The sequence below is a fragment of the Conger conger genome, chromosome 9 (genome assembly GCF_963514075.1).
Source record: "Conger conger chromosome 9, fConCon1.1, whole genome shotgun sequence".
In the NCBI taxonomy this organism is placed as follows: Eukaryota; Metazoa; Chordata; class Actinopteri; order Anguilliformes; family Congridae; genus Conger; species Conger conger.
Window position 1 is genome coordinate 21,945,102 of NC_083768.1, and position 21,488 is coordinate 21,966,589.

Here is a 21,488-nt window from a genome sequence, read left to right on the forward strand (position 1 = left end):
TTTTTTTCACAGTAGGAGTTGTAATAGCTGAAACAGAATATGCACTTCTAAAAATAATAGTGTTGATAATTGCAGGGCTTCAATAATGATAGATGAAGAAAGAGCTCTCGTGTGAACAAACGAATGTTTGAACAACGTTTGAAATGTGAACGTTACGGACAGCGAACACGGGGATGGTGGCATTATTTGAAGATTCATGGGAACCTTTCATTCTGTGTGCCCCACCTGTTAGCTAGCATAGAGTGCCTGAAGGCAAGAATGCTGAAATCACACTACTACCAGACGTCATCATTAATTGCCAGTCTATCTGGAGAGACTGACCTCTGGGAAGACTCTGGCAAGGAGTCAACCGCTTAGAAGAATCAACAATCAACAAACGTGATTCTTACAAAAAGACACAAAGCAGTTAAAACGACTGGACTGGACACTTCCTTAATGAGTGTCATGCCAAAGGTACTGCAACTGAATTATAAAATAAATATAACAGTTTAGCAATTCATCACCTGTATAAAAACATCAGCTGTTACCTAAAAATATCTCTTGAATCTTTTACTCAGTGCTAATAAAATTTCTATCATAGCAGATGGTGAATGTTTGCCTGTGGAACCAGTATATAATACGGTTTTATGGTTTTATTTTTCACTCTCATAATGAATAGCTATGTTTGAGTTTTTTTAAATGGTTAGTCATAGGTTGATAGCTGCGAGGGATGCGTACTCTCATAGCGTATGCGGAAGCCGATGTCGGACTGGCTCTTGTCGGTGGAGAAAAGCAGGTACAGGAAGTTGGAGGTGCTGATGAGGAACTGCGGCACCTGGGTGCCCTGGTAGCTGCCAATCAGGGGGGACGAGGGGAATCGCCCATCGCGCACCTCCAAAATATCGTAGTTCACCTCCGTCCGGAACCTGAAGAACAAACACGGCCGGGGTTAACAGGACTGTACAGCAAAGTGCCCTTCACATACAACCTCATCTGTTAAGCTTAAATTATGTAGGCAACGCTCAACATGACTAGCGTAACATAACTTGATGGTAAGCTCGGTTTCATTGGTTGTTTAGTGCAGAAACCGTAGGTAAAGGTTAAATCAACTCAGATAAGAGTACATTTTACTCTCAGGGATCCGTATTGGACTCATTTAAGCAAAATGCTCATGTGCATGTTCAGAAAACCTTCAACATTTGCCATGCTGGATAATCACATATAGCGTAAAGAAGGTACGCATATGCATATCAGTCGTCTTCCTCTGAGCACAGGTCTGTTCATTATGTATTACCACCAAAGCACCGAATAAACTGTTGCCTGTTCAGAATAAAGCAAATTAAATGGAGCAGAAGGCAATGTTTTATTGATGTTCCATAAAATCGAAGAGCAACAAGCACTTCTGCTCTATCTATTTTTTATGTTGAGAGAGAGAGTGATAGATAGAGATAGAGTGAGAGAGAGAGAGAGAGAGAGAGAGAGAGAGAGAGAGTATTCTCTGTAACACAAGTTTTACAGAGAGCACACCATGTCACATGGGGAAAAAAAAGTGTCTGTCTCTGGGTTCCTCTAATTTTACTAGTGCACATGCACAAAAACGGGCAAATATAGTCATCAAAGCAGGCTACGGTACATTACTTTTAGTACTGCTGCTGAGTTTCCAATTAAAGTGTATGGTTATGTTGTTGGATGGTTAAGTCAAGTTGACCCAATTAGATTTCAGTGTTTCAGAGATAAGCTACCATGTGTCACAACAAATAATTAAGCCTTCATTGAAACGCAGCATCTAATTGTATAATACAATCCCAAGTGCAGACAAAATGAGTGACAGATGGGGAGGCACGTTAGGACACAGTGGCTGCAGTTTCAGACTGACCAGAGGGTAGCTTGTGGTTTCTTATTAAAGCATCATAAATCCTACATTTATGTGTAGAAGCAGACAGCAAGAAAAAGAGGAGAAGTCACGATGATATTAATTCTAAATGTGTAAACTTATAGCGAGCTATATACAGAATTCAGAATCTGCAAAATTTAAGCAATTAATATTTATTTAAAAACAAACTGTGACATCTGTGATGGCAAAGTTACTGTGCAGAGGTGGTGACTCACTTGTCGAAGATGATCTTGATGGGGTACCCTGGCGGAGCCTCGATGATCCACTCGCAGTTCAGAGCCTCCTTATAGAGCTCAGGCCAGCCTGGGGACAGGATGATCCCAGTGGGGGCTTTCAGGTCTCCTCCACAGGGAGCTGAATGGGAGGAGGAGGGACAGAGAGACCTTCATTCTCCGCACACACTGTACTCAATTCAGTGTGCTTGTCAGGCTACATTAAAGGTATAATAGGTAAGATTTTTCGAAATATACAGTTGAAGGACTGATACTTTGTACCAAAACATTGTATAGCTGTGCAATAATTCAAGCTCATTGGTTGAAAGTTGATTCTAATTGCCACAGCCAATGGCGTGGGAGGGGGGTGGTTCAACAGTAGCGCGTTCACAAAGAAGGGGGCGGGATAAACAGTGTTGTGGTTTGAGGGTGTTTGTTGCTGCAATTCCTCTCTTGACCGTTAGACGTCAGAAATGACCAATTGTACCTTTAAGGCTGAACTGAAAATATCTAAGGACACGGCCATATTTTGGATAATCCTCTAGGCCAAGGAAAAGCAATGAAATGCATTGGCTAAAAATCGCAGGAGAGAAGCAAGGGAAGGTCAGGCATCCATCTCTAAAACCGGGATCTGAATCTGTCCTTAAAAATGAATCGATACCACTTCTGCCAGTGTTCATATTACCCAAATGTCTTCAGTTGCCAACCCTGGAGCGATGTGACCAGAAGAGGCAGTATTGATTTCATCATTTAAGTGTAAAACTTTGGGTCAAGCGTGGAGTATGCGCATTAATTTAACAAGATGGGCGGCTATCGCTGCAGTTCATATCAGGAAGTCTCCTGGCAGACCCACACACTCACTTTTGGAACTCACGAAAGTTACACCACCCATCTGAAGACTTGGGCATCTGTCCCTTCTGCCATTTGAACGGATCCGCAAACAAAATGAGCCTCTCCTGGAACGCGTTTCGGTTATCGACGCGGCGGAACCGAACTCAGGCTTTTACCGCCGCGTGTTTTCGTAAGTGCGAGATTACACTCCTTGGCGCAGAACGCAATTACCGCCAGATTGGCTGCTTTAATGAAGCAGCACGATCGGTTGTGCTGAAATTCTTGGCACGACTGGAATTGCCCATTTGGCATTCCTGGCAGCAAGTTTGGGCTGAATACTCCACTGATCTTTACACAACGCAAGTGAAAAGAGCTAATACAAGCACGGCGGAGGAATATGGCTCTTTAATGACATCCATTGAAATCATGGCAGGAAAGACGGAGATTGGCCTATCCGCGATTCCACCGGAACTGCCGAGATACCGCACACTTAAATATGAAAATCAAAATCCCATTTCGTTCCCGGGAAGAAATCTCATTCCGCACACATCGACGTTTCAGAGCACGTGTGAGCTGGCAAAGCCGACAACCATTACCGCAAAGTTTTTTTTTCTTTCTTTTTTTTTCTCCCCTTCGGTGAAACGTTTAAGACATGATCCTAATGGACGTGCTTCTCCGCACACACCTAATGAATAAAAATGGGGGAGACAGAGCCCGGACACCAGGCTTTAAAAACCATCTGGAGAGAGCTACCGATCTCTGCCGCATTGAATACCATGCAAACGAATCCTGCAGACCTCGCCTAACAGGGACACTTAACTTCAACGTCTCCCCCGCCTCACTCTTTTCAATCCGTTGTGTGTAATATATGACGTGTGACACAGCTGTGGTTTGCGCTTTCCGTTTACATCCATTACTTTAAAAGACATTCTTTATATGCTTAGCAAACATGTACAGGGTGGCTGACATAGCTCATATTCCATATACTGTTCATTTATATCGCAAAATATATGATTGGATACATTCAGGTTGATATCCCAGCTCAACAACAGGGCCTTACCATGGGAATTCAAACCTATACTGCTCCATAATAACCACTGCTCCCCGCTGCAATATAAATTGCTAGCGGCTAAATCGAATCTGATAGCCTACTTTCGATCCGTATTGGACTCATATAAGCTCTTGGAGGTGAATTAACAATGGCCGTTTCACGATGTGTTCCAGGTGGAAACGGCTCTGTGCGGAAGGAGGGACGCTCAGAGAGGGAGGATTCAAAATGGAGGAACTGACCTTCACAGCGCGGGACTGCGTTGTCCCACACCACGTTCCCGTCCTTGAGGATGCAGGAGATGGTGAGGGAGCCGTGGGTCTTCACGAAGCCCTCCTCGCACAGGAAAGACATGGAGCTGCCCAGCTGCAGACTCTCTCCGAAGCGCTTCCCGTTGACCGGGACGCCCGGATCGGGGCACTCGTTGTGCCGGAACGCTGCGGGAAAGACGGCAGGATGGGGAAGGAACGTGAGGGGAGAGAGGAAGTGTGAGAGGGTGGGGAGGGCATGAGGAGAGGGGTAGGAGGTAGAAGAACACTAATCATATACAGTACATCACATAAATGAACCTGATTCGAGAAAATGCGTGAAACTACAGTACGTACATCACAAAAAGAATACATTAATAAATGAATTCAATCTAGCATTCACTCATTGCTGTGGCTTGGCTTTTTGGGGCCTGTATCAAACCAAAATGGACTAATCGCATTCACTTGAGTACTCATGGTTAATTTTAATGACTCCCTCTTCAGGTTGATAGCTTAAGTTTAAGGATGTGCTCAGCTCTTCAATGGACTCAGAAGAGTCCACACACCAGGAGGTGTGTGATTTTAGTTTTCACACAGCTGTCTGGACACTCCTTTTCCCACATTTTGCTGGGGTGATTAATTTCTCCAGATTTTCTTTTCCTAAAATGTCCCTCATCTATCATCATCACTTTATGTATTAAACCGCCAACAATTTCTTCAATGAAGTTTGACAACGACTTAATTAGCATGAATGGCAGAATGGACAAACCCTCCTAAGGGTGTCAAACAAGTTACGTTGAGTAAAGCAGACCCATCTCAGGTAACATCAGCTCCAATTAGCGCTGCTGGAATTTCATTATTTGCACAGTAAGTTGTTAATTAATTTGTTATGTGTTGGGTTCCCTCTCATTCGATTATTCTAGTTCTGAAAACTGGGATATTGCAGCACATTGCTGCCCACAAGTTCACCTTGTTCTATAGTGAGACTGTGAGGAATGTAGAACCTTAAACAGTAACGTACAGGGTGTTGTTTAACTCCCTCTGAGAATCAGAGCAAACAAACAATGGTTTAAAATCTAAGAGGAGCCTCATATTTCAGGGCATGTTTATTCTCATGATTAGCTCCAGGGTAAAACCAGGCCCCTGGAGCTTGTAATGCCCAAAACTGTAAGCCTGACAACACAGGACACGTAACACACAACTCCAGGCTCTTACAATTCCACACCCATTTGTGGACCTTGTCTTCAGAGTATGCAAAGAAATATGAATCGTCCCAGAGCGGTTTTCATGTTTTTTGATGAATATGAGTTGGTTAAGAAACCTCAGCTGTACTCAGTATTCTTTGGCGGTTCAGGGCTTTGAAGTAAATACAGAATGAAAAAGTTAACTGGGGAAAACCGAAGGTATCGGTGGTCCTGAAATTTGAAAGACATATTATGAGCGCCGCACTATGAAGTAAAAACAGCACACAACTGAGCAAGAGTATCGTCCTTATTGCCTGTATACGCATGTAACAGAAGTGTAGCAGAACATCAGTTTCAAATGATCATGCAGCGATCACCATGGCAACAGAGGTGCTGTAGAAATAAAACCAGCTTTCTATAATAACGATGTGTGCTGCACACCGCTTTGAATCTAAATGCCAAACTGCTTTGAATCTAAAATAAAAACCGACATTGATTCCTGGTCCTGGCAGATTCATGGTCAAACAGACATCGCGCCAGTGGATTTACAGTCATTGAAAGCTGCTCTGTTCTTACTGGTGAACGTGATGTTGAATCCTCTGTCGGTGTTGGTGTGGTCAGTCAGGAACTCCAATCTGGCCACGTGGGCGCTGGTGGTGATGGGAGAGGGCAGCACATCGCCAGAGAAGGTGCCCAAGATGGGCGACTCCGCCTTGCCCCCGTCCTTCACGGACAGGAAGTCAAACTGCTTCTCCATGCTGAGGTCGTTGAAGGCCAGGTTGATGCGGCTCTCGGGCTTGGTGATGATCAGCCACACGCAGTGCATGTTGTTCCCATACTCCTGAGGGTAGTTGGGCGATAGCAGAATGCCCGAGGGTGTGGTGAAGTTGAAGAAGCAGGAGACTGTGGAAAGGGGAAAGCGATTAGTCAAAGCACGTAGTGAAATGGCTTTTACTGGTCGGCTGACGCAGTTAGCATCAATGGTAATATCCATAGCTTGCATTTTACTGTAATATATTATAAATCTAAACAGCTGGATACTTATTTGTATTAAGGCGTCATGTCTTTTGTCATTCAAAACCAATATGGTACAGATAATAAAGGAATTTTGTCATCTCAAAGTGACAAAGTTAGATTCTGCATCAAAATAATAAAACAGAAATAATATAGAATAGTCACAATGTAAAAACATTTAGGACATGTAAAAAATACTAATTCTGTAAGGATGATGTTGAATACTCTTCATAACAGTTTTCTTTAGCCCCTCTGGCTCTGACAGGCAACGGACACTCTGCCCCTGGTCAATATGTGGCATGTGGTCATCTTTCATAGGTAATATTTCTTTGCTTGGCTATGTTTATATCTATTTCTTCATTCTCAACTTCCTATCGTGTCCCTGAGGCTAACAATATATCAGCTGTGTTTTTGAGTGAATCATTCTTTCCCCCTCTCTACTCTTGCAGGACCCAGTTTAACAGAACAGTGAGGAACACGAGCGGAGTGGAATGAGGAAGAAGGAAAGTGTTTGAGCGTCGGTGAAGAGAGTGGGACTGGAGGGTGGCTTTGGTGTCTGCACTTGCATGTTGAGGAACAATTGGAAAGGGCGGCTAGGTGTCCTGCCCTTGACACATTTATGGCCTTCGTAAAACTCTCCGTTGGCATGTGTGTGAATGTGTACATGTGTGTGCGTGTACAGTATGTGAGTGTGAGCATGCGCTTGCATTGTGTGTATGTGTGTGTGTGAGTGAGTGCGTGTGTTTGTATGTGTGTGTGCGCATGTGTTTGTGTACAATTTGTTCAGTCAACCAGATAGTCTGCTTGGATACCTGCCTGAACAGACATTTTTGCTCATCCCAGCGCAATGAAGGCAGGTGGCTTGCCAGCATTTTTACTGAGGCCCACCTGTACCCACAAGTCTCATTCAGACTGTTAAAACGTCCTGAAATGGAGGTGCTTGCGTTACTCGCACATAGTTACTCGCTCATTCACACCAGTCTAGTGCAGGGGCTTAATTCCGCTAATTGCGCCGTTCTGCCTAATGATTCTCAATTAACGTGGTCCAGGCACAAAATGGCATCCACCTAGCACTGAGAACATTTCCATGGAAAACCAAACAGAGGATAAAAAGCCTTTATAGAACTGTGTGAGCTGTATTTCCCCTGCTGTTACCCTTCTGTCTAATGTCTGAGCCTTCCTTTATTTCATTTGTAATCAGACAGTAAAACCACAGAAGTACCACATGCATCTACGGTATTTACTCATCTGTGCTCTGCAGTGTTGACAAGCGTCTTCTTTACATCAAAACCATCTTTACATCAGCACCTTCTCGGACAGTCTCGGCTCATCTCGGGCAATTAAACCCAATAATGTGGATCAAGGTTATTAAACTTGCAGGATTACCCGGGAATCCTTTATTAGCAGAATTCCAGGCTTTAGAACAACAGGAGGCCTACTGAGCTAATTACACAATGTGAGGCAAATAACACATGACTGTAGGGGTGGGCTGAGTCTGACAGGGGGGTTTAATATCGCTCATAGATGCATGGTGAACTGATGACAGGGGAAAATGAGAGGGAAAAACGGCAACTTGCTGAAGCTGAAGCCATACATATTTACAAACTTAACTTTAGGAAACATAATACGTTTTTTAAAAATCCTATTTACTTTCCATTCACTACCAATCAAAAATAACATAAAAAAAATGACCACTGCATGTTCAATTTGCTTTGTCATCTTCTGAAATTACAAAAATGAACGATAAAATGGCCTTTTCCCCATTTGCGTTCAAATTACTACTAATTGACACTTTTTTGCACATACTCATACTCCATTAGATAAATACTCGGTATGGTAGAGTTTCCACAATAGCTACCACAAATTTAGCAGCTGCAAAGGAACTGCAAGAGTAATGGGTCTGTTCTGTGTGTGGCTATAGGAATAGGATGGCGACTGTAGGGAAAGCGATTGATCCCATTGCTCATGGTATGAATGCGATGGAGGGAGTTTAAGAAAAATGGCTGTTAAAAAATGGGCGGAAGAGGTATAGACCGGAAAGATCAGTATAATTGAGAGACTTCTGGCAAAAGAGAGAGCCTGTCTGCTACCCTCGTCATCGGGCAAGGATATTCAGAGGAAAGCAACGGAATGCTGTTCTCCAATCAATAACAGTGTTTAAGAATTGTATTCACCAGTCCAACCTCGGCAGCCAATCAATACACCTTTTATCTAATTTCAGTTGCTGGAGATGTGTTAAATAACCCCACCGTTGCAAGCTCCCCAAACTCATTGAGCCAACCAGTGCTCTCCAGTGATTTGCTATGCGCTTTCATTTCACCTTCTGATTCTGGCAGAAGATTTCTTAGCATTTTCATTTTGCTGGTCTGCTGAGCCCAATGCAGTCATAATTGTGCCTCTCAGCTTAAAACAAACAAAACAAAGAAGGAAAATCCCTCAAAGGCAATATATTTCAAGGATTTTTCTTTTTTTTTACTGCTCAAATCACTTCATGATACTTGATACATTGGGTAAATGTGAATAAGATAAGTGGATTGAGTAGGGACTACAAGTAAACTAAAACCTTCAGAAAGAAAACCTATAATGCAGTATATGCTGTAAGTGAACCTTTGTAGGCCAATGTGTTTTCAAGTTGAACCTCATTTGCAAACTAGAAACTGTTCTCGGGGGTTGGCCATTAGTGGGTGGCTGCTCACAAAACAAACAACAGAAATAAACAAATAATAACAAAAATAGTGTAGGTAGTGCGTTATGTACATGGGCTTCGGTGTTTTTTGTATGGTGAAGGAGCGTTATGTATTGCATTTGTACATAACTGTATTTTGCAGTTATGTGATGCTGTGTATGAAACTGATACATAATTAGAAAGTCATCTCTAATGTTCCAAATAATAATACTATAAAGAAGCATGTAGGCTGCATTTAAAATGAAGCCACAAACAGTATTTATAGTGAACAAATGTCAGGAGAATGCTATTGTAACTAAACACATTGACAAAAAGCTGCAATTGATGACAGATTGACAATTACATCAGATACCAAAAGGTATGTAGAGTTGGGATTTCAGTGTGAATGGGGTTTACATTGTTTTTACAGACCGATATTGGGTGGGGATTTCAAACTGACTGAGCAATATGAAATCTACAGAAGTAGGCACACAAAGGCGCAAGTAAATGTGCAATGCCTTAATGGATTCAAAATCTTCATGCAGGTGAGCAATGCAGGAGAGTGAACACAAGGAAGGTCAAGAGAAAAGAAAAATAAACAAACAACACAACACACGTCTTCACCCAGGAGATGGCCACATTGGCAGTGAAGCTCAGCAATAAGGGCTATGCAACTGAGTTGTTACCTGCGTGAAGCAAAGCAATTGTATCTTGAACCTGAAATTGAATCATTTCAGCTGATATTCAGCCACATGAATAATATATATTGTTTACCACCTAAGTCTCCACGGTTATTGTCATATAAATGGATGTAAATTAATCATGTTAACGGCTGTGGAGATGACATTCATTTACACTAGTCTCCACGCGCTAAACAGATGTTACTCGCACAGTGCTCTGTGAAGCTCAGAGGCATACAGATACGAACAATAAACGACATTAACCATGGAGATTTAGGTTAATATTTTGACTGGATGATCAACGGGAGAGCCCCACTCACACACGCAGCTGGGCTTCTTGGCCGACCACTGGTTGTTCTTCTGACAAGTGATGTTTTTCTTCCCGACCAGCTCGAACGCCGGGAGACACTCGAAGTGCAGCCTGTCCCCGTGACGGAAGCCTGACCCTTCCCGCTTGCCATAGGCAGGGACGCCTGGGTCTCCACAGCTGCCCTGATCGATTTCTACAGGAAGGAGGGAGAGAGAAGTGAGCGCTTTCAATGAGAATATCACGCCGCCACTAGAATGGCAGTGAGTAAGGGATCTGACATCGAACTAAACAGGCACAGCTGGTGCACAGTTGAGCATTTGCGTAACCTGCATTGCTTCAGCAGAACACCCAGCCTTTGGTTGGCTGACAGTGTACATGTCGCACTGCACAGATTTTCAAGCACACTTGGAAACAATATCTAGCAGGAACTGCCTGATTACATATTATTGTTAAATGATACACTAACACAATTCAGAAAACATGCGGTTTAGTCACAGCCATCATATAAGAGCTATAAATCAACCTGTGTCAGTGCTTGTGCGATAATATATGACACTTCAGGGCAGCTTAATAGGAATTGGCTTCAGCCAGTCTTACCACTGGTATGCAATATATTATGAAATGCGTATCTCATGTCATAGCTTATATCTTACAGGCACACACACGGACGCACGCACATGAATATAGCGTAATTCAGAAATCCCCAAAAGTCACGTACGATATGCATTTTTTTTTCTCATGAATCATTTAATATATGACCTTGCAACGGAGAAAAACGCCTGACACACACTCAACTGTGCTTAAACCCTTCGGAAAGTGAGAGGTGACTCGGTTATAATTGCCTCTGGGCAGGAGATAGTGGCAACAACTGTGTCAAATCTGACTGTCAGAGTGATGTATGAAGGGCGGAATCACACAGCGGTGTCAGGACACCTCACGGAGAGATGGGACCGTAATGTCGCATGGACGGAAAAAGAGAGAAGCAGCCCATTAAGACGAAATGCAATGCCGACCACGGTCTCGTACACACTTTCCACAGCGCGCTGAACCTGGCTGGCCAGGAGCAGGGGTCTCCCCCTGGGCAGAAAGATAACACAGCTGCGCCATTGCGCACTGAACCGCCACCTCAAGGTCGCACACGAAGGTCTACACTACTTCAAGAGACTCCAAGGGACTTTACGTAAACGGCAGTTGCAAAGACACAGACTGTTTTATATTGCTTTTTATTGCAATTATATTATCTTCTGACCTTTTCTGTGGAAGCTATATAAAGTGGTGTGTGTGTGCGTGTGTGTGTGTGTGCACGTGTGTATGCATGTGTGTGTATGTGTGCGTGTGTGTGCGTGTGTCTGTGGCCTTGGGTCTTTTGCATACCAGAATTATTTGCCAAATTAGTCCTTCTCTTCCCTGCTGAGACAAAAGGCTGCAATTCTATTCATAGCAGTTTTTGTAACAAAGTGCTTGAGCTGGGTGATTGTTAACCCACCGCATTAGGTTTGTTATCAGGGGTTTCCTTCCCTTAGCCAGAGCCTTGTTTGCCTAATGTTTCCAGGGTGACCGTGTGGAGGTGAGGAAGACTAGACTGGTCTACGCTGGTTCGCTGAAGGGCTACTGCTTTCCGCTCTACACCCAAACTGGACCAGCTGACCGACTGCCGGTGGTGCTGAACGCATGAGCACCCCTTCCACACCCACATTGCCAATTGCCAAATACTTTAGCATTACATCTGTGGTAAGTGCATAGCCTGCTCTCCATTGTGGCTCTGTTATTCGTATCCCATGGTGAGAGATCAGTGTTGTATTCCCATCCCAGGCTTTCCAAAGCTGCTCTTTTTCGCAGACTGCTATGATTTCAGTTTTCAATTCAGACCCAGTGCCCCAGCAGAAAACTGTCCAAGCAGGACGCTTAGGCAATCACAGACTCAGTCACTTTCCAGATAGATTTCTTTTTTCTTTTTACTATGTTTTCGCCCCCTGCATCTCCTCACATGTGAAGCCGTATTTGCTAGCAGCAAAAGCTGGAGAATAGAGGGAGGATGCGCCATCCAGAATGCAGAGAGGACTGTGAAGCACAGATACCATACATGGCTGCTAAACCTCACGCACTGCCAGCGAGTTGCTCGTTCCAGGAGACACGCAGCGAGGAAGGCTCAGTAATGCTTTTTATTTTATTTCAGTGTCATGACTCATGACCATTAGCAACCAAACTACAAAACTACCAAATTATTTTCCCCTCTGTTTCAGTTTCCTGTCCCTGCATTAGAATTAACTTAAAGATTCCCCTAAGAGATATTTTGAGTGAAAACCTAGTCCCAGGCCTTCCTTACCTGAAATATTAAAGTAGAACATATTATGAAATATCCATGTCAAGTTAATGGCAGGATTTAAAGATTTTAGAACATCCTCAAGTGGTTTTAAGAGAAAGGCTACTCTTAATGGTTACAGAAAAATGACTTTGACTGTTAATGTAATCAGCAGATTTTAGAAATGAACCAAACAAACTGTAAAAATACAAAAATAATTATCCAGATCATTTAAAAAAAATGCATTTAACCAATGGCATGTGCGAACCGTTCACAGCAAAATCCGTGTGAACAATTAAATCATCAAATAAAATATGTCATAGGTTATCCAAACAAAAGAACAATATTTCTCAATGATTTCTCCCAATTTCACTGATGAGCTGAGTTCATGTTTTCAGTATCCTCACAAATAACATTATAATTATTTTTTATACAGAGATTATTACTCACGCACGCACACAGAAGAGCAAACATTTGATTTGTTTAGCCTCTCTCAAAGCCCACACCAAATAAATAGGCCCTCAAAGAGCAAAGGCTTAAATCTTCAATGAAAACATTTGTTGTGTTTCTTTTTTCCTCGTTCTCTAAAGAAGCGCTTTAGGAGGCCTTCATTTCAGCTGAAACGGGACTCCCCTCTCACAGGCGTATTTAAAATGAGGACAAAGCAGAGGGAGGGAAAGGGCACAGTGAGGCACAGACAGGATGGGGAAGCGGCCTTTCATGTATCCCAAGCCGCTTTTCTCCAGCGCGCGATGGGGAAGGGGGAGGCTCCTGTCAGCGTGCCCGTTTCCCAACAACAGCAGAAACAGTCTTGATGAATAAATAACTTCATGAATAAGTAAATGACAATAATGGCGCATTAGATTTCAGTGTCAGCTTAGCACATAAAGCTCAGCAGACCGTCCTGAGTACACAGAAATCCATTATCTTCAATTCAGGCAACATCCTCCCAACATAGTTTATTTACAAGCTGTATACCCTCCGAGGGCATATATGGTGTGTGTGTGTGTGTGTGTGTGTGTGCATGTGAGTGCCTTTTGGTGTGTTGTGCATGGAGGAATACCATATTGGATATACAGAGTTTACAAACTGAGTGTGATGAAAAAGAATGCATCAAAATGCTAATCTCAAAGGAAAGGTGTTCAAAGAAATTCAATCTCTTCATTAAAAAATGTTATCTTTTTAATTACAGTGTTGTGTGTTCTGTGCTCCACTTTTTTGCCCAAAGTTTTGGCTCAAAAGCGTGACTTGAGTAATATCCTGGAGACTGGAGACTGATTTTCAACTTTACAATAACATTATGCAAAATGTGCACAGTCCCCGTGGAAAAAAGCATGTTCAGTAAACAAACGTAAATAAGACAGCAAGTGAATAAATACATAAATAAATAAATATACAAACAGGAAATATAAAAGTCCTTCGGTTTGAAACGGGCCTTAAGCACGGCTATTTTACAGACTGGAAAATTGTGTTTCCTAACACTTTGGCCATGTTAACACTTAAAGATTTTCCTTTGTGCTAGGTGAAATCAGCATGTTCTGTCTACATTATCCTCTTCACGTATGGGGGGAAAATGGGTTTGTCGATTGAAAAGGAAAACTGTGCTGAATACAAAGTATAGGCATCTGGGGATGAGAAGGGATGCACCGGAAACCGCAGAAAGCCATTTTGTGATTGTCATTTTGCTGTCAGGGGCAACAGAAATGGATGATTAAATGGCAGAGCAGAGCAGGGGAGAAACCACCATCATTCACGGTAATCAACACTTCAATGCATTAAACCGGGATAACCTGCATGCTGCCTCCACTCTTTCAGCCGTGAATCAATAGCCTGAGCCCGTCGTCTGCAGCCAATGATGGGCAAGTTTGTCCTTCACAAAGTCCAGTCATATTAGCAAACAACTTTGTTACCGGCTGGCTAATATAAACCAGTATTCCAATACTCGGGAAACACATTTTAACCAACCGGTTCTCCCTGAAGTGAATAGCTGTCAAAAGATTTGTAGGAGCTCAGTGGGAAATTGAAAATTTGGTCCATGGACAGAAACCATTATTTATTTTGCACCTGCTGATTAGCTTCTTGGTTATTTCTCATGGCCCAGGACTGCTAACTGACTGCTAAAGGTCACTTTTCCTTTTTTGTATATAATGTAGGAGACCTGAAATAGGATACATGTTTTAATGGGATCATTACCGCTAGAAAGATATGAGCAGACTCTGTCGATATGTGCCTCAAATAAACTACTGCCACTTATGACCCCTGCTTCCCTGCACACCAATCGCTTTGTTTAAAAAGGTCTGATGGCATCACGAGGGGAATTAAGGCACTAGCTTCAAACAGTACAGTCTGAACAGAATGAATAATGCCATTGCTACACGTCTCTGACCCTTAAAAAATCCTCAAAGGATATTTCAGTGGCTAAGGTTCATTGCTCAATGGAGCATTGCTTTTTAGTTTTTCCAGTAAACTAATAGGAACATATTGCCAGAATAATGAACAGTACATTTATATTCAGTATTTTCTGTACAGGACAGGCTAAAAGGTTATTTATTATTCATTTATTAGCCAAGCGGCTCCCCTTCGTGACATATTTCTCCCATTAGGAAATTTTAATGAATTTGACATTAGTGCATAGGTCAAACTGTCTTAATCAGTGGTCAACCGTGTATTAATTTCTGGATAATATTTGGGTTTGATGATAGAGCATCTTCATTCAACGCCATCCTTTCAAATCCCACCAAAAATCAATCAAGCCCCTATCAGATGGTGGGTTCAGGCTGAAACGACCTCAGACATCTGCAAATGTCATATTGCTTGAACAGTCTTCCGTCTGAAAGTTTTAATTCACAGACTGCAGCCACCTTTCCAAATCGCTCTTCATTAGATAACTGCTAGTGTGGCCTGCCACGAGGGGAACCGTGAATGCACCGGGCTCTGTACCTTCGTAAGATACTTTGAATCCCAGCGAGCCGCTCGTATCGTCAGTCTTAAAGTTGAGCCACATCTGGTGACTGGTACTGACTACAAGGTCTGGTGTGGTGGTTCCGGAAAGCCTGCAATAAAAGCAGAAGCATGTGTGAATTTTATAGGCAATGAGCGGGAAAAAACGTTTCTGAATCAGTCGCCTGTCTCAGAAATGAAAAACTAAGAACCCTTCAGGTTTCTTGATTTTTCTTTTTAATGCCGTCAGGCAGAAAGACAGCGAACACATGGCCATTTAAGCTAATGCATACTTAAGACTTATAATGAGACAGATGACGTTGTTTAAATGTTGGATGCGTCTCTTCAGAATCAAACGTCAACCCCACCTCCAATTCCAGGAGGATGCGCACATAAAAGATGGATCTATAAAACTTTATTAACATTGTAAATGTCTGCACAATTAATAATGACTCTCTCTGAAACATTATGGAGCATCTGTTATTACAAACACCATTACGCGGTGCCGGGACGTGCAGAGTGGCAGGAGGGTGATCTTGCTTTAACATTCAGTGCCAAAGTGATTGACAACACCGTGTTGATGTTCGCGTTATGCACTGTTTATCAGAGAGGTCAGTGGGACAGAGGCTAATGAGACGAGATGGGAGGAGGGGGGGGGAACCACTCACACATGAAAGACAGTTTTCTGATCTCCGATTGAGGCTCCATCCCCCACCGTCAGTGTGTCATAGCCTCTCTCCAGGTCGAAGTCTTCGAAAGTCATCTTGATCACCTGCAGAGAGAGACACCTGGTCTGAAGAGAGCACTTGTTGCTGGGACTTTTTCCTCACACAGCTCCAGGATATTCCCAGGGCTGTTAACCTTCCCCTCTCATCCCATTCTGTGCCCGAGGTACTTTTTGAAAATCAATAACTCAGTTTTGCAAAAAACCTCATTCAAATTCATTATACACGTGTGACTGGTGAATATCAAAAGCACTGTATGTTCACAAGTTCAAAGGTTTGATCACAGAGCCAGCTTCCATTGCTCAGCCAGGTTTCAGGGGCCCCTGGTAGTTTCCAGGAGGAGTATGTTAGTTGCTTTATAATTAATACGTTTACATTCATCAGAGGCTATCATTACCGTTTCAGTTCATTAAAACGACTTTCTATACACATGCATATACAGTATATACAGATTTAGTGTACACAGCAAATATCTGAATAATCAAATGAACATTTTCTTCAATCAGATAACATGACTAAGCCAATGAATAAAGAAATAAATAAACAAACCAGGGGAGGGAAAAATGAGAGAGCTGTCTAGTCTCCCATTTCAAATTGGCTGCCACATTTCTGCACAATTCTTAATGTTTTCAAAGTGCTTTGAGACTCGGGCCTAATGAAAAAGCTTATATAAATGCAAATTGCATTCCATCCAATGGTAAACAAACTCTGTAATGAAAATTGCCAGGGGTGAGGAAGCTACATTCCAGGTCAGATAACAAGATAAATGTAGTCTCATCCACTACCTCCTCCAGGTAGAGAAACCGTGCAGGCCCTGGAATCACGTCCGTCTTCCTACACACAGGTACCCACTTCTCCATGCCCCAGGAATGAGTCTTCACTGTGACTCACTGAGTTCCCAAAATAGACTTATCAGCATCAGTAGCGCTTCATCTGGAATATTATTCCTATTAAGCAAAAATGCATATTGGCAGGCAAGGAACTTTTATTTATTTGTATTTATTTATTTATTTTTTGCATGTCAGTTTCCTTCCTCAGAATGGCACCCTCAGATCATGTGACATTCCCCCTGGACGGGTACTCGATTACCCTTAAAATATAGAAAAGCTCAATTTGGGGAAAAAGAATAAAGAAATATATAGAAATGCTCATGAATGCTCTGCAACGATGCACACGACCTGTTAGCACACAGCTAAAGCTTTCCTGAAGTTCAGGTGCATTCAAATTCCTCAGTCAGATACTGACTCGGTTAGCATGCAGAAAATACATCATATTATCTCCAGCTTAGTTTGGAGACTGTATGCGTCTAATCTGTTTACAAATTTTATTTGCAATTTTGAAATGAAACTGGAACAGACAATGGGAAATAGGGCTATTTATGAGTGTTGCGCAGCATGAAACCACATAACAATTTCAAATCAGCCTGTGTTCTGAGTTAATAAAATGCACAGCGGTTTTAAATATGAATACCTTCTATAATGAAGGCAGGGACCAAAGTAATATATTTGAGTTCCACTGAAAATAGCCTTTAAAATTCTGAAAAATAAAATATGCAGGACCATAAATTGCAGAACAGACTTCTGATTCACCCCCCTTTCCAGCACCCCGGCTTTCCGATGGCATCAGAAGAGTGAGAGATGATTGGCTAATGCACAGACTGAACTCCAAAAGCATTTACGTTAAACAGGGAGTAGTCCATGGTAAGCACCCCGTGTGAGTTTAAACACACTGCATGCACCTCAGACATAAAAGACGCAGTTTGTTGTGGAGCATGAAGAAGCTATGAACCTCCTTTCATTGACTGAAAGCTCTGTCACACCTCAATGCCTTCAGCCCTGGACCCCTCCTCGTTCTGCACTCACTCCTCCGAGCATGATGCAATGCATTAAGCATTCCATAAGGTGATTTATCAAGGGCAATTTTCATAAATACTGAGGCATTAGGAATACAAGGGAAAAAACAAATAGTAGTAATCAAAAAAAAGCATTCATAAAAATAAACTACTGGAAGGCTAGTACGTCACACACCATTACTCCAAATGGCACTCGCCTAATTGGTAGAGAAATGCCCCCCTTTCCTCCAATATAAAGTTGGCCATTGTAGAAATCCCTCCCTTCTGTACAATATGAAGCTGGTTGGTGCAGAAATCCCTCCCTTTCGGTCTTGTCCGAGACCGGCCTCTGCCTTCCTATTATCAGAAGAATTACTACCATATCCTGCAACAGTTCCTTTGCCATTCTATGCATATTACACACAAATTTCAATATACACCTTGCAAAAGATATACTTGTTAGATACCAAATAACAGACCAATGATGTGAAACCAGATTTAATACAAAGGGAGTGCATTGTGACTATGGTTCGTGGTAAAGCTGGAAAGAAAATCGTTGAGCTAATTAATGGAAAACAATGGTCATAATCCTTTCCTGAAAATGAATTTCTTTCACCGTTCACTTAATCATGCATGACCCAAGCCAATCTGAGTCAGTCGTGATGATCTCATCGCCACATTCTGGCCTATCATTAACCATGTACCTTTTCTTCTCAGGAGACACATTATTTAAATGGACAGATGGTCATTTAATGTTCAGCCATTAATATACAAACAACAGGAAGCCTGTGCACACATAAGCAGGCACACACACACACACACTCTTCGGTGTCAATGATAAATAAATAAACCATCTTCAATGGCCGAGCAATGAAGGCAAGGCAAAAAAAAGACCAAGACCAGAAACTACAGCCAACGAGGTAAGCTTAAACTAAACACTGCTAACATGTTATGAGATACAGTATGTCAGAACAAATAGATTTTGTCACAAAGGATGGCAACCTGGTTTTCTGTATCATCACTTGTACATCTAAACAAGGGCCTAAGACAGCATTCATTTCCTATGTAAGAGAAGCACAAAATTGTATTGCGTGTTTCTCTCTGTGGAACCAGTCAATCATCTGGATTTTGTTGTTTCAGCCCATACAAGTATTTGTATTATTTCCAAATATCCATCCCACGTGCTCCAAATACTACAACTACCAACTACCAATATACTGCCATACACACAGCTCTTACAATTGCACAGTAAAGATTCCATCAGCTAAAACATAACCGCCTTCTGGGAGAAACCTGAGTATCCCAGAAAAAAAGTTGTGACATTACATCACATCACAACAGACACGACAGGAATTCATTTTCATAGTGAAATGAAAGCCAGTTATAACCAAGAGTCAAAACAGAAACGCTGGAAGACAAACCTCGCAGGTGAGGGTTTTTAAAGTAACATTGCTCATTCCAACTTAAAATTTCACATCAGCTACAACACTGATGCACCCCCCTGTCCCCCAAACACTGATGCCAATGTCTCCAAGTACTTCCCCTGTGAGCCTCAGTGATAAGGGTACAGATTCAAAAAAGCCATTTGTTCAAGCCCAGAGAAGCGAAATTTGGCAAGCGAGTACTACTGTGGCCTTGAACTACGCTACAAAGTCATTACTTTGTGCAAACCAGCCCTGTCACTCCTATGATATGCTTTCAGTGTCTTGAAGCATTTTCTCTCTAGCCCTGTCTCTTTTCACCAACTGAAATACACACACAGACACACACATATCAGGAAAATATAGCTATAATATTAAGCTGTTCTCATTCTCTACCTCCTGATGGACAAACTGACACTACGTGGCACGTAGCGTTTTCTTCCTCCCTGGAGAGCACGTGAAATGATTTAACCGTGGCCTACATACACAGTTCATTTTCATATGAAAGGGACAGAAATCCAACCACATTGTGAAGGAGGCAGCACCTTCCGTCACTCCAGGATGTGATCGGCCTTTTAGCAGGCTTTATTTCTCCAAGTAAACAGATCAAAGGGCAAAACGCACACGGGGGGGGGGGCGAGAGATTCTCAAGCAGCGTCTATTTCCCATGGGAGGATACTACTGTCATTTCTTAGAGTCACACAGGCGTACAGAATACTCCACACACAAACATCATGTACAACCACACAGCAGACAAAGAATGGATCAGCAGGCATTAACACCTGTCCACACCAAGAACGATAACTTCAACTATAAATATATAGCTTTAAAACTCAAGTGGATGGTGAAGTCGACACCAAAACTATAACGTCAACGAGTGTCAAACATTGTGTATATCATTGAGATCACTTTCAAAGCGATTTTTTCCCAGCTGCGTGAATGATAAAATCACCACCCAAATGCACAAGACCTCGTTTTCAAAATGGCTGCTTGCATGACGCTATCGTTCATCACTGTGGATGCTCACACCGTTATCGTTACGGTCATAGTTATCGTTCTTGGTGTAGACGGGCCTTAAGAAGGCACAGTGCAGTCGCTGAAGGTTACCTTGGAGGGGTCGGCCGTGGTGATAACCCAGGTACAGTTGGCGTTGTTGTCGTACTGGACGGGGAAGTTGGGCGAGGTGATGATGCCACTGGGACCTCGGAGCTGGCCCCCGCACATGGGTGCTGAAAGAGGGAGAAAGCATTCAGCAGCTGTGCCGAACCCCTGCCAAAACACCAGGGCCTCCGCAAAACGGAGATAAAGCTGGTTCATATGCGACTTTACAAGGGCAATTTACACAGTCCAAACAGCCTGACAAGTATGGAGCCGGGTTTGTGATCCGCCAATCAACCTTTTAATTGTTTCCCCCCTTTCCTTTGTGAATTCGATGCAAAATTCTCACCAAACACGTCACAGTCACAGACTGCGAACGTTGAATATTCACAAACACCCAGGCAATATGTCATTGTTTTGTCAGTGCATCACACATTACATTAGCTTCTTTAATTGATTGTGAAAAATATGATTTTGCAACCATTGCCAAAATTGCCATTAAACAAAGATAAATCAGACAGCCAGCCAGCAGTAAAACACAAACAGGCACAGGCACACACACACACTTGTATGACATCTTTCAACAGTGTTAGTAGAATCAAGAAGATGGTGTCATTGAACATACAGGAGTGGGTGCTCATCTGCATGTTAAATCATTAAAAACATTTTGCATGTTAAACCTCTTTTTCCCTCTGGCTTGAAGCTTAAGCTCAACCCTGGCACCTTTCAAAGGACATCAACTTATTTCATTCTTTTCTTTTGCCTCCAGAAACACATTAAATACCTCACCAAAATTAAAGCAGTTCCCGGCTAATGAGGAATTTAAGGAAACACATTAATGTACTGAGTAAATTAGTGTGTCTGGAGGTCTAGACCTCAGTCCAACACTTAATGAGTTATGTCTAGAGTGTGTTCCTTGGGGTGCTAAAGAACAAGTTCTCTGCACTGCCAGTGAAAGGTAAAGTTAACAGAACAAAAAAAGTGAAGGTCACAAGATGGAATGGTTGACCTTAACAGAAATATATACGTGGTACTTTTTAATGTATTAAATGCATAATGCACAATGAACCTGTTTTGAAATATGCGCTCCTAATGAATGTCTGGCA

General features: G+C 42.4%; 1 protein-coding gene across 1 annotated transcript in view; it reads right to left on the bottom strand.

Moving 5' to 3' along the window:
• Positions 1–21,488, bottom strand: part of csmd2 (CUB and Sushi multiple domains 2) — a 278,599-nt gene that overhangs the window by 97,954 nt on the left and 159,157 nt on the right. The window contains 8 exon segments of the mRNA XM_061255941.1: positions 718–905; positions 2,089–2,227; positions 4,207–4,401; positions 5,973–6,299; positions 10,076–10,258; positions 15,308–15,420; positions 15,976–16,079; positions 20,392–20,513. Of these exon segments, the coding sequence (XP_061111925.1) occupies positions 718–905; positions 2,089–2,227; positions 4,207–4,401; positions 5,973–6,299; positions 10,076–10,258; positions 15,308–15,420; positions 15,976–16,079; positions 20,392–20,513 (1,371 nt within the window).